We start from the raw sequence: 18,146 nt of genomic DNA, 5'->3' as shown, positions 1-18,146 counted from the left end.
CTCTGCTCTGGTGAGACCTCACCTGGAGCCCTGCGTCCAGCTCTGGAGCCCTCAGCACAAGAAGGACATGGAAGTGTTGGAGCAGGTCCAGAGGAGGGCCACAAAAATGATCCGAGGGCTGGAGCACCTCTCCTGTGAGGACAGGCTGAGGGAGTTGGGCTTGTTCAGCCTGGAGAAGAGAAGGCTGCGGGGAGACCTGATTGTGGCCTTTCAGTACCTAAAGGGGGCCGGCCTATAGGAAAGATGGGGAAAATCTTTTTAGTAGGGCCAGCTCTGACAGGACAAGGGGTAATGGTTTTAAACTAAACCAGCGTAGGTTTAGACTAGATATAAGGAAGAAATTATTTACAATGAGGGTGGTGAAACACTGGAACAGGTTGCCCAGAGAGGTAGTGGAGGCCCCATCCCTGGAAGCATTCAAGGCCAGGTTGGACGGGGCTCTGAGCAACCTGATCTAGTTAGCGGTGTCCCTGCTCGTGCAGGGGGGTTGGACTAGATGACCTCTAGGGGTCCCTTCCAACCCAAAACATTCTATGATTCTGTGATTCTATGAGTCTTGTAAAATGTATTTGTCATGATGCAAAGAAATGTATGTAACCAGGGGCACATGCTCTCAACTAAAACAGGAATTAAAAGTCAATCTTGTAATAGTCTCGGTGGTGAAAACAAGTTTTGATTCTATGAAATACATGTATTGCTGTGTAATTTTTAGAATAAATATAACAAGCTTATGATAAAATGAATGTATGCACTATAAAAGGGATTTATATATACTTTAAGAATTCCAAATGGCAAAAAATTAGGAGTTCACTTTGTTCACTTTATTCATGAAACAGTAATTTTGAGATGTGATCAAAATTTTAGCTTTTTCACTAAGTGGCTTACCAGTTGTCTGTAATATTGATAAGATTTGGGCTGTTAACCATCTCAATTCTATACTTTGCCAGCATGTTGTAGCTCTTCCTTATTTAAACCTTAAACTTGCATTAATCTCTACACAAGCAGAGCATGTGCCCATGCTTACCTGCAGGATAAATCACAGGGTGCTCTGAGGGGGTGTCACTCCCGCGGGGCTTTTGGCTGGAAGCTGTTGAGCCCAGGGACTGCTGTTTGTTTGGGAGAGGTACATAGCCACACAGGCTGCAGGGCTGGGGGCTGGACCGCCGTAGGTAAGAAGATGATGTTGCTTTTGTGACGTGACCCAGAGTAAGTTACTGTGGTTTTGAAGAGATTGGATTTCTACCTCAGCTCTGCCAGACTGAGAACGTAATGGGTCTTTTCTTTCCATTATTTGAACTGCTAGGAAGAGCATCTCTTTTTCTTCTTGGCTGTCAGTTTTGGAGGTTCATCACGTGAGAGTGGAAGGGTGTACTAAAGGAAGCAGAAGCTAAAATACTAAGGAATATGAAATAATAACATCTAAATACTAAATAAAAATTCTTAAGGTTAAGCTTGATTAAAACAGAGAAGTGTTACGCATTTATTTGATGATGCAGTAGAAAAAAGCCATACCTGTCTATGGCCAGATCTAGCCATTAGTATTTGTGCCAGCTGGAGGCTTTACTAAAGGTGCTCTGCCACAAGCGTGGCACATCAGAGAAGATTAATGTTTTTACGTTGCTTCTTACTAGACTCATAAATGTGTTATCTTTCATAAGTTACTCATCACAGTTATTATGCACCTAACACAAAAATAATGGCATCAACAAAACACAGATTCGGGAGTGTTCTTGAGGCTGCCTTCAAATGTGATGGGTTGTAGATGGTAGGTTGTAGTTGCACCTCTAGAATTAAAAACCAAAAAAATGTTATGATCCCATCACCAGTTGTTTATTATAAGGAAATAATCAGGGAAATCCTTGGTACAAAAACTGAGACCTGGTGCACATTCAAGAAAAAACCCAAATAATTAATCGGGACACCCGTGTTTGCTTATTTTCAGTGTTCTGATGCATCAAAAGGGATGCATGAAAAAATCTTAAATAAACATAGCTTAAGGTCTACTTTTTCTAAAGCCCCATTGTACTAAGTCTGGCTGGGACAGATTTAATTTTCTTCATGGCAGCCCCTGTGGTGCTGTGTTTGGAATTTGTGACTAAACCAAGGCTGATAGCACACCAGTGGTTTGGCTCTTACTGAGCAGCACTTGCACAGCATCAGGGTTTTCTCTTTGCCCCCTCTGCCCCCCTCAGGGAGTGGGCTGGGGGTGGGCAGGGGGTTGGGAGGAGACACAACCCAGAGAGCTGGCTCAGGGTGACCAGAGGGATATTCCACGCCATATAATGTCACGCTCAGCAATAAAAACTGAGGGGAGGAGGTTTTGGGGGAGGTAGCCATCGCTTAGAGCCTGGCTTGAGGATCGATCTGCCTGTGGGAGGTGGTGAGTGGTTGCCTTTGCATCACTTGTTTTGTTTTTTCTTCCTCTTCCCTTTGCTTATTAAACTATATCTCGACCCACGAGTTTCCTCACTTGCGCTCTTGCTGTTCTTTCCCCTGGTCCCACTGGCGGCTGGGGAGGGAAGGAGCAGCCGTGTGGTCCTTGGCTGCTGCCCCGGGCCAGCCCCCACACCCACAGAGCAGCCTCTGCCCGGAGATCGCTGCTCCAGCGGGTAATTCTGGGGGGCAAAGTCAGGTGCCAAATACACGTTGAATGGGGTAGGTTTCTGTTATGCACGTTCATGGGGAGGTCTTCTTGTGAATTCAATAGGTCAGAGAAGAGACACTCCGTTAATGTTAACTTAAAATTCCTATCAAAAGTGTTTGGTGTTCAATTGCAATGTTGGGGTTTTTTCAGTTTTTAATAGTGTGCCTCTTCTTTCTTGTTAACTGATAATATCGTTTACATGGTTTTGACTGGCCATTTACCATAACTTGCTAGAATAATAAAAGTAAACATGAAAAATACACATACAACCTACACAGTGGAAAAAAAAAAAAAAAGGCGAAAAAGATACTGAGCCGAAAACAAGCAGAGGAATGAAAACTAAATCCCTATGAGTAATGATGACTGACTGTATTCTGCACTCCTTTGGATTTCTTAGATAAAAATGTAATCTAGAACACTGAGGGCCCACGATGCTAACATTAATGTTTCCTACATGAAATAGTCGGGCTCTGCAAAGTCGTATCCTGTACAAGAAAATTGTATACAAACCAAATACAGTATAACTCTGCAGTTTTGTACTGCTGCTGTCAGGTAGATATGGTTGTAATCTTGGTGTTGTTACTGCAGTAAAGTAACTTAAGAGCAAAATCTCTTAAAATAGCTCATTTAAGCTTACCTTATGTGGAAAGCAGTGTGCTTTTACACTGGCTCGCTCCACGACACTACTTACTTCCATTCAGACTCTTTCAGGGCGCTTCTCAAACACTTTTTGAAACACACTTGCACCTAAAACCTAACTGCACAGGTAAAATCATCCATCATCCTTCAGTACAGTCAGATTTGTATCTGATAGATAGCAGATAGAAATAATTTGTATCTAATGTCTGCCAGAGGGGTTTAAAAAAAATGGGGTTTTTTGGGGGGATAGGATGAGTATCTAGGTGAGATTAAGTCATCAGGGCAAGCTGCAAGGGTCATTGAAGTCGATGGGTATCTTCCCAATCACTTCAGTAACTTTGCGGCAATCCCAGTGACTCGGTTCCTCTCAGGATGGGCTTGAGGAAATATTGACAAGTGGTTGAAGAAATGGTGATGGGAGGGAGGGCTGAGAGATAAGTACCACGGAGGTAGCTGGGTCAGACATTTCAAAGGTGGAAATTAATAGAAGGGGAGCAGCAGTGCTTGAAGGCACGTGCTACTATACATACAATATGGCATATATTATTTTGAGTGATGTTCAATGCCTCAGTTTAATAGGGTGGAATACAAAGGCAGAAAGTTAGGATTTAAAATCAAACTGCTGTTGGTTACATAAAGAAACTAACCTTTAATATGTTGCAGGAGCAATAAGTGATTTTTCTGTGTCTCAGGACTGGAATCATTGCTTTACTAGGGGATATGGTATCATTACATTGTAGTAAGTGGTTTATAAACACGTTCTTGTTTGAAACAAATAAATGGAGCTAACAGACTTTTCAACAGTTGCTCGTTTAGATTTACTGTAAATATTAAATGTTGTACGAACACTCAAAAAATACTTAAGACTGAAAATATTTAGCGTTTTACAGATCCCTCGAGTAAGTGATATAAACTGATAATCTGTCACTCTGAGTAATGAGCAAAGTAATTCCAGATTTGGAAATGTTTCCTTGAATGCCAGTAGGAAAAACCTGTAGCATTCAAGAACAGAAAGATTTGCATGTGTGCATTTGACTATTAAAACATTAGTGACAGCGAAAATGAAAGCTGTCACTTACCTTGGTTTGAGAAAATGCAGGTCTGCATGTGTTAACTGGTGAAATCATCAAAACAAGATCTGCTATCTCGTGAAATAAGCTTAAGAATCCCTCAAATAACCTTACCATGGAAATTTCCCTGCATCTTGCATACACTTGGAGAGAAAAAAATCATTTTTCCTTTCATCACAGGCTAAAGACTGACTTTTATTCAGGAATGGCTTTTAGAAGGCTTTTTTTTTGGATGAAAAATAGGTAATTGTGTTACAATAAATTTTCTGAATTTCTGTACTAATCAGTTTTGAAGTTTCAACATTTGTCTTTAATTATACATTCAATTGTAAATAATAGAGAACAGTCTTCTGTGGAATTTTTGTGGCTTTTATATGCCAGGGCCACATGTACATGGGCAAAAAACAACATTTTTTTGTGTGACAAAGCGATTCAAATTTTTATCTAAAAATTTTGTGGAAGGTAACTAAATATAAACAAACTCAACCATAACTTGTTACAAAAACTGCTGAGTTATTTTGCATGATTAAACACAATATGACTATAATACTTTCTTAAAGAGAAATTATTTTGATCTGGCCAAGAAAACAAATTGAAAAGCAACTTTATTAGGAATTATTTCTAAGGAAACTACAGGAGATGCTAAGACAAGTTGTATTTTATGCTATCTTGTTTTTCATTTTCAAACATGGGTTTTGTTTGCATAGAGGAAAAATACCATAGAAAGTAATATCTTAAAATTTCTTTTGACTTAGAAAAAACTGACCAAGAGAATCCTGCGGCAGGAGATAAAGACATAAACCAGCCTTCCAGTAACCTAAGTATACAACCAGAGATACAAGACCAGTCCGTCTGGGGAAATCGCACTGATGGTGACCTCATCAGAAGTAAGTATTTCCAGAACAAATTGCTGCCATTTAGGCTTGCTTTCGCAGTGTAACGGGACACTGCCTGTTGACTCAGTTAAATGTGTGTCAAATGCAATTGTGTTGCAACTATAATGCCTGCCTACCGGAGTTATTTTCTGGAATGACTCGTCAGCATGCATACACAATGAGTTCAAAGAAAGGTGTGATTTGAGTGGTGCATTGTAATATAGACCTCTGTAGCATCTGTGTTTTAAAGCCTTAATGTTATATTCTTCTCTTACCATTCGTAATGGGATGGGTATATTTAGTAGGCACATGAGCTGCAGTATGCGACTGTGCTAGGTGGCATCGCCTTTGATTTCTCAGGTTATCCATTTAAGCAGCAGAGTAACCTATGCTAAGAGCAGTTGCTTCCAGATGCACTGAGTGCTGGTCAGGTGTAAATTAACAAAGAGGTTTAAATCCTAAAGTAGTGCGTTCTTTCAAAAGTAGAAGAATGCTGTAAGACAAGGTTTTATGCCTTAAGTGCTATGGAATTGCGTTTTTTTCATTTTTAAATTCGTTTTTACAAGTCCACATTCCTAGTGTATTTCTTGAATGCTTAAAAAAATAAAGGGGTGTGTAAGTTTATTCCCATTTGTCTGTCTTGAATTGAAGATCATATGCAGTCCAAAAGATCATCCACAATTGCACCCTCCTGAGGCGAAAATACTTCCGTCAACTGCCAGAACTAATACTACTTTAAAATTCTGTGAATGCCTGAACGTTAGTTACTCAAGGGAGGGGCAGCATGAGAAACTGTTCTCTAATTATAGGGTGTATTCAGAAAGCAAATGGACTAAATGCTGAGCGGTGCTCCAGCTCTCTGAGATCGTTTTCTGACCACACTTCAGGGTCGGTCTGTCTTTACATTGCACATGTACTACACGATACACAGTGGGGTAAATTCGTATTTCTAAACGTGCTGTTGCTATAAGTGGTGATTTTCTCTGGAGTTACCTGTTTTGTTTTGTTTTAAATCTTCTCTATACAGTCAACTTCAGAACTTTGTGTTAGCATTTTAAGTTCTTCTCAAACTTCAGTTAATACTTTTTTTCTAAATAATGAATCCCACTAAATACTTATATCCTTAACATATTGAATAGTTATCTAGATCCTTTACAGGAAAACTTGAATTTAGCAAGTCAGATACTTATCTAACAAGGTAAAAATAATTCTTCAGGGGCTATAAAGAGGAAGAATTTTCCTTTGCAGTTTGAGAGTCTACCTAATTCCAAAAGATCATTATTTTAGACCAAACTGTCTCTTGACAAGCAATTGCTTTGTGCTTGTGTTGAGGACATGGGAAGGTGTGTACAGCATCTGCTGCTTTTGCAGTGGCTTCCTTCTTATTCCCTCTTCCTAGAGGCTTCCTTATTCCCAGATCCATGGGAAAGCAGATTTATTTGATCCCTGAACTATGGAGGAAACGACCAAGGACAGTAGGATGGTGCTGTGCTTCCTCTAATCCATTCACCGCAAGGACATACTGTAGTGGCTGCACTGGGGAAGTGGGAGAGGAAAAGGTAAATTTTTCAACGTATAGTAGAAATTGCAGCAGATTGTGCAAGTCCCTGGTAAAGAGACTTAACAGTTATATGCAGTTATAAGTCTCTGTGATGGGAGGGTTCTCTCTTGCTCAATTAAAGAAGTAACAGGAACAAGGGCAAAGAGAGGGTAAAATTCTGAGGTGTAATGCACTGCTCCAGTGTGCATAACTGTGCTCCTCCTAGAGTCACTAGTAGTTTTACCTTTGACTTTGTGAAGAGCAAGTTTAGGTGAAAGCTGGAGGTTTCTAAAACTCCTAATCTTAATAATTGAGGTTTCTGCAGTAGTGGCTTTATCACGAGACATGTTTGAGTAGCTGCTATGATACAGTCCTCTCTTTGTTTCAAAGTCATGATTTTTTTTAACCTTTAATGTTCAAGTCTTCTAGATGGAAGAAACAAGAATGATGAAATTAAAGCAGCTTCTTTTTCTTCTTTTTTGAGGGGGCTGTGGCTATGGGTAGGGAAGTTTGTTCTACTTAAAAAAAATGAAGAACAGTGTTTGACTCGATTACAGGTACTTCTTGTAGTTTGCAGAAGTTTTACGACTTGGTCTACCTAGTAACTAAAGTTTGAGAAATAGAGTAGAGAGAAGCTTGTTTATTACAAATATTACTTGGGTATTTCATCTTAAATAACAAGTATCATAGCTCAGAATGGCTGTGATTCAGCCAGATCTATTACCCCACTAGACTAAAGTTTGCAGAATATTGCATATTGCAAGAAGCTGGAGGTTAGAACTAGTGTTTTGATCATTACAGTCTGTTTTAAAACTGTTTCTTTAAATAGTTTTAGACAGGGCATACTTCAATTTTCTCAGGTATTAGCAACCATTCACCACTATCCTAATGCTTCAGTTTCTTTTTTTCCCATGCAGATTGTTTTCCACCCCCACAGTTGATACATACTCCATTTGTGTTAGCTTTAGTTTTCACTTCATAAATGTTTCCAGTGTTTAATTTCCAAGGTTTTTCTTGTTTGCAGCTGTTTTATCCTGCTGTTATATGGAAGTAGATTAATCAGTCAGTTTTATTGGCACACCAACAACGAAGTCCAGTGTTAGAGACTCTGTAATGACTTCATTGTGTATGATTTCTCATTTGCACTTGTGAACTCAGTTTACCAGGCAACATCAATAAACTAAAATGCTGCCCCTGTTTTCCACAGTAAGATGTTTTCAGTTCACCTTGCCCTGCCCTTGCAGTCCTTTTCTCAAGCCCCCTTTTTTTAATCTCTAGATGATGAGATTCCCCCAGATTAGCCCTTTCCCCACCTCCTTTGGAGCATCCCTTTTTTCCCCAAATGAAAACGTACATAATATCCTGGGTAAATGGGTAATCTTATGGAAAGCTTCAACCAAGGAATTAATAATTTTTGAAAAGAGCCTGCAAGTCATGGTAGAGGAATATTAGCTTCCAGTGCACCACTGCTTCAAAATACTACATTTAAACAGAGGAGAGCTAATATACGAAGAAAATGGTTATTTTACGTTTCTGTATTAATTGTCAATGCACTTGCATAACTGTTACTGGAATACGGCGTTCAGTTGGAGAAGGGTCAGGGGAGAACCACAAATATCTCAGGAATGACTGGAGTAGTTGAAAACATGTCTTATTGTGGAAAAACTCCTGGGGTTCAATCTGTTCAGTGTTAACAAGGAGGATAAAGAGGGGCTTACCGAGTACCTAAGAAGCATGATACTACAACGAACAGAAATTTGGTAAGACAATTCTTCAGCTGTAGCAAACAAAGGGGGAACTAGATGTAATGTCTGGCAGTTCGGGTAGACTAGAAAGAAGTTGTACATTTTTTAACGGAGTATTTGAGAACAGGAAGAACTGCCAAATACTTGGTGGTTTTACATGTGTTAAATTGGCCTTACTCTTCACAAGGTGCCCACTGCTATCCGTATACTCAGTTTTAGAACTTGAGGAGAGTCTGTTTTCCATAGTGATTCCCCCAAATTGGGATACCCTTAGGTTTTTCATCTCAGGTGTTCTTCAAGGCAATATTGAGACCTATTCCTTTGCTTTCACAGATGCACACATATTTTGCATTTTATTTCAGGCCATAGAGGTTCTGCTTTTCAAAAGAGCTTAGCCTTAGAATAGCTCCATCTGCTTTTCCTTCTTCTTCTGCAGTGCATTTTAAATATCTGCAAACACCTTCTGCTTATTTTCATTGTATGATCTGGTGGCCTGTAATGGAGATGTTCTGCTTCTGTTATCACTCACCTTTGGCACGTGAGAAAGAATGGATGTTAAAACATGCAGCAGCTATAGGAACGAAGCCATAGGGGTTCTTGCTGCTCCACATTACCACAATGCCCTGCTTTGTTTTTTGGGAAAGGTTGGGGATGGTTTTTTTCCCTCTTAAAAAAAAAAAAAAAAGGCTATAAAAATGTGGATTTCAGAATATTTAGGCAGATTTTTTACAGAGGGTACTAGGTTATCATCAGTGTGTGCTGTTATGCAGGGGAAGGAATGTTTAGGAGGCAAGAAAATGCCAGTCTTGAACACTATTTACTTGTGAGGATTTAATCTCCTTTCCAGTGCTCAAGCAGGACCTTAGCTATGTGATATTTAAGAAAACAAAAAACATCTACCATAGATTCAAATTGTCATGAATAATTGATTAATAATAATCCAATTCTCAAGATTAAATACCTAAAATATGCCCATGTTTTACAGATAGAAAGGTCATTGCTATCCATCATTTCCTAGCTTCAATTGCCTCTTTCTCCTCCATGAAACACCCTCCTGATAAGAGTGGTTCTTTAGAGAAAGGGATGCTTCAGTCAGCTCAGTGGGGATTAAACAATTTTGCATGTTCTTGTGCCTACTATTTTATTTACTACGTTCTTCTTTATTGTGTTTTGTTTTATTGAAATATAAACCTAGATATTTTTTATCTTTTTGTTTTCTGTGTTTTTATGTTGACATTTTTACTTTACATCAGTATTTATTTAATTTTAACGTCTGGAGATTCCCTTTTCCTACTGCCTAAGCAAGTGAGCGATTGCCATAGTTTAAATTATACAGTTTGGGTTTGGGACTTTTTTCCCAAGAAGAAGAAGAAGATAATCTGCTGTTAGAACTGTTCTTCTTGTTTGATATTAATCCAAATATCTTTTCTTGGCTAATTTGTAGTGCACAGTCATCTTACAATTATTGTGGTTTCAGATGACTGTGTTTATTCTGTCTAAAAAATAGTGCAAAGTGCTTGAGATAAGTGGTTCTCTTCAAAGCTAGAACATATGACAGATGCAGTCTTCTGGCAGTGTAACTGAGTGTGTGAGTACAGAAATTGTGCAGAACAGATTAATGGAAAATATTCAGAATATATTGCCGAATGTGAAAGGTGTGCTGTTTTAGTTACAGAAGCGATTTGTGTACAGTGTTCCAAATATACCTCTATACCTGGTATATATGGAACATCATCTGGCTGGGAAAACAGTGCGAGCCTGTGAATGAACAAAACTTTTAATCAGTTCAAAAATACAGGAATGCAGTATTTGATATTTAGATCCTTCTTTAAAAAAGATAAATCTTTGAGGAATTGGGCAGTAGAAGTAATGGAGGTGTGAAGGACCTCCCTGAGAACTCCTCTGCCAGAGAGATTTTCTAATCCTCTCCCTAGCAGGCACCTAGCCTGTGTTATTTCTGGTTTTCCCCTTGACTTGGGAGATGTCTTCCTAATTCCGTTCCAAAAGTCCTCAGGAAACTCCTCTCATGCCTACTGAGGATCCTGATGGGTTTTTAACTTCTTCCCAACCAGTTGTAGGATGGCTGACAACATACGCATTTTTCAAAACATTCTTTGAAAATACTGTGCATCAGCTAGTTCCCTTGGCACAACACAGAAGGTAAAATGTTATGTATTATAAAAGCTTAATAATGGTTTGGGCTGGGAAAGAGTTAATTTTCTTCATAGCTGCCTACGGGGGTTACACCAGGGCAAGTTTTCAGCTGCTAAATGGTGAAATATGACTTTGATTATATAAACTGGGAAAAAGCGAAGTATGTTGTACAGCATATTCAGCATATTCATGCCAGTCAACATAAAGCATCTCATAAAGGTGGTAGTGAAAATTATGCTGTTCAACAAAATTTTGGAATTTAGTTGGCTTGAAGGCAGGCCAGCGTGTTGTGCATCAGAAGTAGTAGGGCCTGTGAAAAACCCATGGGTTTACTCCTCCTGATGGTGCACCAGATGAAGCTGAGGAGAAGAATGAATAAAAGTGCTCTGGCAGTAGGCTGAGAAATAACAAATGAGAAATCAGAAGTTGCTGCTATCAGGATACCAAGAGACCACATTTTCAGTATTCCAAATGGGCTAATCAGGGTTTGCAGCTGGTGCACACGTATGCAACTGGAGCTCATGTTTGCTACTGTTCACCTGAGTCCTGATGATTCAGCTGGACTTGTTTAGATTTCCCTCTCTTTCCAGGCTCTGCCTGGAAGACTTGTGCAGGAAGATAGGCCTTTTCTTGCTGAAAGTGTATCCATCCTGCCATTTTGATTTCTCCTAGGAATTTCTGGGGTCAAACCTCTCAGCTGAGACAATTTTACATCCAAGGCATTTCACACCTCATTGTTGCACAACCATAGCATTTTCATTTAATTTGCATTTAAATCCTCTCCTGGGTGGAGAGGCATTTTAACAGATAACTCTATCCTTACAGTTACAGTCTTCAGAGTTGAAAGACTGTGTCTTTAGCGTTTGCAGAAGTCACCTGTGGAAGGACTCAAGTGTCAGTGGACTTAGTAGTCCCGTACTTGTAAGCAGAGCTGCTGTGGGATGCAGATGTTTCCTACCTAGCCTCTCCCCTTCAAGCTGGTTGAACGTTTTGAAGCAACGCAGTTAATGGTGGACTGCGATCGGTGAGGAATTTGTATACCCTGTGGTGACTCCATGTGGAGAAATAAACTTCTTGCTATTGTTGATCCACTTACAGAACAGTAGTCAAACTTCAGTGAGAACTTTAAACGGCACCAGATGACCAGAAGATAGATGCATGTATTCTGCATATCACTGGTAGCCAGAATTACCTGGAGCCTTTCGTTTTCTGTTTTACCATACTTCTGACTCGCAGAACATCATCTGAATTTATGGTCTGAGGCTGAGGAAGTTTGGATGGCAGTAATCATCAGTACCAGACAAAGGTGAAATTCTTCAAGTAACAGGAAGATTACTGTGCTTGCTGTGTTTGAGCCTGAAGTAAATTGTATCTTAATTTCAGAATATTTTCCTTTGTATTGGTACTGTCTCAGAATTAATGTGCTGTTATGCCTAGATGGGAAAGAATATTTATATTCTTTTCCTGATTAGTTCCTCGTATAGGGGAAAAAGTACAATATATTTGTAGTGGTTCCTTAAAGAGGAAGAGTAATAAAACTCTGACCACATTCTATGTGAAATATTATACTATAAAATCAATGAGTCAGTGTGGTTTCAGTCTGCTATTTTCAGTACGAACGGTATTCAGTTAGCCATTTTTAGCAAAGAAAACACCAAATTACAAAGTGCGTGAAAGTATCGTCATGCAAGTTGTACTTTTAGGAACCTGTTTTCTGGCAGAAATGTCTTGAACTTAAACCATGGCAAAAATTCTCTTAGTTTTTCTCTTTTAGGTTTTAGTTTATATTTGCTGTTGTGTGTGTAATGCTTCGAGTAAGTTTATACAGCTGAAAAGTAGTACTGTATGTTGTTTGTGCGTCAAAATAATTAAATTAATTCTTCAAAATGTAGAGAGCAGAAATAGTTTTTAATCTTTTGAATTTTGTATTTACTGATAAAAAAGTGAAAGTTGAGGTGGGTCTCATGATCACAGCAGAAGGCTTAGCTAAGTAATTATGGTTGAACATTTTTCTTCATTAAATACCTATCCAGAGAAAAGAAAGGTCTGAATACTACTACTTGTGCTGCATTCTGGTAATATTTGCAGTGCACAAGTACCCACAGGTACCTTTCCCTGAAGGTATTTTTGTAAAGGACAAGGGAAAACAGGAGCCTATGACCTATTTGCTTGTTGTTGTGGTGTTGGTGGTGGATTTTTGTTTTGCTTTCAAAAAAAAAAAAGTCTTCATGATCCAAATCCAAAGGATCCCTTTGAAAAAAACATTCAAATGTCAAACAGCTGTGGTCACTCAGGCTATTTCTAATACTGGTTTTGTTAACCCATTATACTGATGACGTAGGCCTCTGGAAACATGGAGGCTTGATTCAAGAGAATGATGAATTATTTGCCACCTGAGTCTTAACTATTTCTAAATTAACTGTAGTGTTCTGCTGTGAAAGAAACGTGTTTTTGTGTGGAGATTGCTCTTGAAATTTGTGATCATGAAATGCAAACCCGTGGCATTCTAAGACGAGAGCTTTCAAATTCTGACTTTTATGTCTGGACCCGTGAAAATTAGAGGCTTCAATTTTACTTTTAAACCTGCTTCCCTCAAATTCTATGCAGTATCTCGATTATCATGTTTTTACTTAATCCGAAACTGTAAATATTATGACACTTGTTTAGAAAAAATGGTAAGATTTAGCAATGCAAATGTTAATTACAGCAGAATTTCAGCTAAGGTACTATTCCCTGTTGCAGAGGTTCCTCAAGTTGAAGTGAGTTTTATTGATTTACAGCTCAGACTTAAAGTTGTGTAAGGTTTGCATAAAATGTTAAGAAGTTTGGTTTTGAGACAAGGCAAGTAGAGCAAACTGTTAGGCAAGCCTATAAAAGATGTGGCCTATGAGTCAGATTTGACCTTCAGGGCAAGTTTTTGCCCCTGAGAGACAGTACAAGCGTTTTGCCCATGCCTCAGTGGAGCAGGAGCAAGGCTGACTTCAAGTCTGGGTAGCTACGAAATACATCTTTCTTCAAAAATAAAACCTCTCAGCCAGTTAGAAAGTGTGTGCCTTTTCCCACCTCCCTTCAGTAGATGAATATACTAACTGCATTCTGTAAGTTGCAAGTCAAGTTGAAATAAAATACACATTTTAACAGAAGAGCAATGAAAGGTTCCTACGCTGACCAAAATTGTCCATAAGAGCAGTGCCAAACCAGAGAGAACATCTTTTAGGTCTGTACAATTCAGAAATACAGGAGATTAGTGAACAATGCTTGAATTTCAAAATGAAGGAAACATTAAGTTTTGGTGAGAAGATTTGGGATCAGCCTGCCTGGAAAGGTTTATCTGAGTTATCAAACTGAGTTTTTCATAAAAGTGATATAAAAAAAAAAAATTTGGATGATGACTCAGGATATGGAGCTAACTTTGTGTAATGCACATGTAATTTTATGAAATTTTATTAAACCAGCTCATTTAACAATTTAGTATTTCCTAGCTATTTGCTTTGTAACTATGACCTTATGAAGTATTTTGCTACCTCAATATATATTCTTTTTACTGTGTGCTGACTTTCTAGTGATAATAGTCACTATCATATTTCTAATGTAAAATCAATATTGAGAAATATTTTTATATGGGAATAGATCTTTCAGCAGACTATACACTAATTACTCTATAAAGTATCTAGCAGTGTACGTTCATGCGTCTGAAGTAGTTATAAAGACTTTTCTTTAAGGATGAAACTTCTTTCTTAAAGATGTTTTGTACCAGTTTTCATCACAGCCATTCTGTAAACTGTTTTGTGCTGGGTCAAGACTTGGAAGCTTGAAACTAGCATGAGTTTTATATTTACAATAAGTAAGGCAGTGCTTAGCTTTTAAAAGATATAGAAGGGAAAAAAACAACATATAACACCATTTTAAAGGAGGAATTCTAATAAAAGTTACATTTTTTTCTTCTCCCTTGCTCTTCTTTTTCCTTTCCTCTGACTGATACTTCGTCTACTTCTCTGTCCACTTGATTTTTCTTATTCCCATCCGTAGGGTGGCGTTACGCCTGAGGAATCATTTCCCTGCAGTTTAATCGATAAACTCAATCTTACTTTTAAATAAATCACCGTTTAGTTCAACTCTTCATATATTACAGAGCATCTGCTTCTCTAGCTCTGCGAGAAGAACAGCCTAATGGAGAGACCTCATTTACTGTGCTGTGCCGCCTCCTTGAACCACAGAAATAACCTGGCAAAAGCTTTCTTTCGCTAACCTGTCTGCATCCACAACAGCTGGGATAGCTGGAGTAGGGCAAGAAGTTTAGCCCTCATTATCAATATTTTGTTGGGTATTTGTGGAACAGGTCCTTATAGAAAAGAAGACTTGTTTGATTAGCACAGGGAAGGTTGCTGTAGAATGATGCACTTTGATCTCAAAAGTTAAACTTAGAGTTGGAAATCCATTTCACAGTGACTGTAATGGAATGGCATTTCATTATTTTTTAAAATAATCCTTTAGGAATGATGGTAGTTTTGGAAGAAAGTAAAAGATATGGATTGGTGATACAGTAGAAAGTGGCTATGGTGGTGGAGTCAAATTTGGAGGAGTGCTGAAGGTTTGTTCCCATTCTTAATAAACTGTCCTGTGTCCTCTCTCCTATCTTTATTTTATAAAGTAAAAAGAGAGAGAAAAGACTGACCCATCCCTATCATAGTTATTGTCTTTGAGCCATTTTTCTCTTTTCTGTTTGCATAATTTTCTTGAGTACCCCCTTACCCTCTTTTTGTCGTTTGTTTGAACAGTCCTTTTCCCTGTTTCCCCACTTCTTTCTCCATTACAGTTACGTATCTCTAAGCAGTGACAGGAAGGTTGTGCTTAGAGAGTGACTGGAAATGTTTTTAAAGGGCTTCAGTACAAAGACCTGTTCACTTCAGCTTCAGTGCGTTAACATCAACATTTAAGTTATTTTGTAAGTAGCCTGGTCTTAGTTTGTGGCTACTGACAAAAGCTGAAAGTTAAAGACTCAAAACTGAGAATGCCAATAGAAAGGATATATTTAAAAATTAAGTAATTGATGTTTTTTGAGTAGTTTGATTCGGCAGTACCCCACAGTACAGAAACAAGGAATTTTCTCTAAATTAACATAACGCTAATTAGATATAAGGTGGCAAGGAAATGTTCCCATTGTGAGTTGTTAATTCCAGCGGCCTAAGAAAATGATACAGCACGATAAAAAGTACCTGGTTATGTAAAAGGAACAGTAAAGAAAAGGGTGCTGGAATTAATTCCAAGTAGCAGGGCTATGGGAGCAGTACAAATAAAATGGCAGATGGCATGAATCTTTAGTAGAGTGGGTAAGGATGTTTCAGTTCTGTCCCTTTGGCAGTTGTTTGAATGGTTTCCTAAGAGCTTTGCTGTCTGGGGCCAAGAAATGCAAGAAGGGAGGCTGAGATGTTTCCCAAGCATGGAACAGCTGCGCAGCACAAAGGGATGGAGGCAGCAGTTTGGCTCACCCATCGCCAGCCTGGTTGAGCTGCTGTTGCTGATGATGACGGGGACGTTTTGTGGGGCTGAAGGCTCGTGTAAGCAGTGGAGGAAGGTTGTTTGCGTGTGATGTAGCTGCTGTCTTTGCTATGAGACAAGGGTTGCCGCTGTACTTCGGGTCTTTTGGGGTAGGAGGAGGCTTCTGCCTCAGCTGTGACTTTTTAAAGCTCATGAATTGTAAAAGGACCAAAAAAAAGGACTTAGCTGTAAATTCTAATGCTTTCACTTAAAGTGCTGTTTCTTTCTTGTGAAATCCTTCAGTTTATTTGCAAAACCTTGTAACAATGTGGTGTAAAAATGGATGCTTTTCAGTTATGTGAATGAAGTTGGCATAGCACAGATTTCACTGGTGTAGCTGCGCTCCATTTAAAAAAAAAAGTATTTGGGATTAGTGTGCGGAAGGATTTTCTTTTTCCCCTGAAATAAAGGGAAGTATGTCTTCTAAATAAGACAAAACAAAAGGTTTTCAGAAAAAAGGATCCTTGTTGCAAGAAGCACTGATTTCATAGCATGAGCCTTGTTCAAATTTAAATGCTACTTAGAAATATTTTTAAACAATAGGTGAACAAAATAAAAAAAAAAAACCTTCAGTGGGGCAAATTACGTAGTTTTAGAAATAGAAAGAAATATTTTTTATATTTTTAATAGAGAATGAAAATGATTCCATCTGTAATGTTGAAAGCTTTTAAACATGTTGAAATAGGAACACTCCCTTTCTGTATGTTCGAGATAAAAGCCAGTATTCTGCTGCTATTCAGTCAGTTCTGCAGTATAAGGACTTGCAGGTGCTACTGGGCTCTGCTATATTGAAATAGTTTGAGCATAATAATTCCATAGGGATTTGTATCTCATTTCATGAACAGAGTGGACAATCAGAATTTTAGCTCAGTTGTGGGATGAAAGAAAAAAGTTGTACAGGTAATTTCATCCCGTTAAGACAAATTACCTGTTTCTTCCAATAATCTGGTACTTTCTCCTTTGTGTTAATGTGTTTGTTTCTCCGAATTTTTGTGCTTGTAGCTGTTGGTCACTGGTGTGACACTGTATTTTTCTAGCGGGACAGATTTATAACTGTGTGGCTCAGATATCAGTGGTTTCTTGTGAATTGTTTGAGCAGCTTACGCTTTGCTTCCTTTCAGGAAACCAAGTGCATCTTTTTTCCAGGAAGTTTGGTCTTCACCAGGCACGGCCAGCCATCTGATTTTTGCACTGCTCTCAGGGATGTGTGCATGAGCAGCAGGCAAAAACTCATTTAGCCTATTTTGTTTTACTATATTGAATTCATATAGTGGAGGTCATGTATGAAAGCTTGGCCAGGATGGGTGGGTTTGTCCATCTGAGTCAGAAAGAGGACTTCCTAGATCATTCTGGTAGAATGCAGTAAATATGAAGTAAAAAAACATTTTCCTTTGTGCTAAGTATTGGTGACAGTGATTATGCTATGATTAAGACATTCAGCTTTCAACTGAACACACTGCCTTTCCCTTCAGCATCTGAAACTACTGTTTCAGTGTAAAATAAAGTTAAATTTCCAGTGGGCTGGAGGGGAGGGAAAGGGGCAGTGAGCTCTGATGCAGAGATGCCGCCTTTACTCCATGGCTGCTTGCAGTTTTGAGTCTGGTTCAGGGTGTGAGGGGGAAGGAAAAAGGGAATTTAGGCTTTCCAAGGACTCTTATCAGAGGACCTTTCAAGGTATATTCTCAAGAATCTCATTTGTACAGCTTGCACAAAAACATTTTGGGTGAGGTTTGCCCTATCTCTTTGAGGCACACCAAAACAATTGGTTAAAAAAAATAGAGCTCTCTCATTTCTGGGTCATCCTGGTGCCAAGCTGGCATGTTAGTGGCATGAAGCAGCCTAAAAGCCAGCTTTGGTTACGGCAGCTCTGCCTGGACTTCCTGTGTGTAACCCAAAATCCTTTGGTGCCCTGGGGTCCCTGGAGTGCTTTGGGACGGGGAG

At 38.9% G+C, this 18,146-nt stretch overlaps 1 protein-coding gene across 2 annotated transcripts in view; it reads left to right on the top strand.

The window, feature by feature from the left end:
* Positions 1–18,146, top strand: part of MDFIC (MyoD family inhibitor domain containing) — a 58,277-nt gene that overhangs the window by 9,406 nt on the left and 30,725 nt on the right. For both annotated transcript variants that reach the window (XM_009646807.2, XM_035902197.1), the window contains exon 3: positions 5,109–5,240. In XM_009646807.2, coding sequence (XP_009645102.1) covers positions 5,109–5,240 — 132 coding nt within the window. The remainder of the gene's footprint in view (positions 1–5,108; positions 5,241–18,146) is intronic.

Source organism: Egretta garzetta, unplaced genomic scaffold (genome assembly GCF_000687185.1).
Source record: "Egretta garzetta isolate BGI_Z169 unplaced genomic scaffold, ASM68718v1 scaffold169, whole genome shotgun sequence".
Lineage (NCBI taxonomy): Eukaryota > Metazoa > Chordata > Aves > Pelecaniformes > Ardeidae > Egretta > Egretta garzetta.
This window is presented reverse-complemented; position numbering and strand designations above follow the sequence as displayed.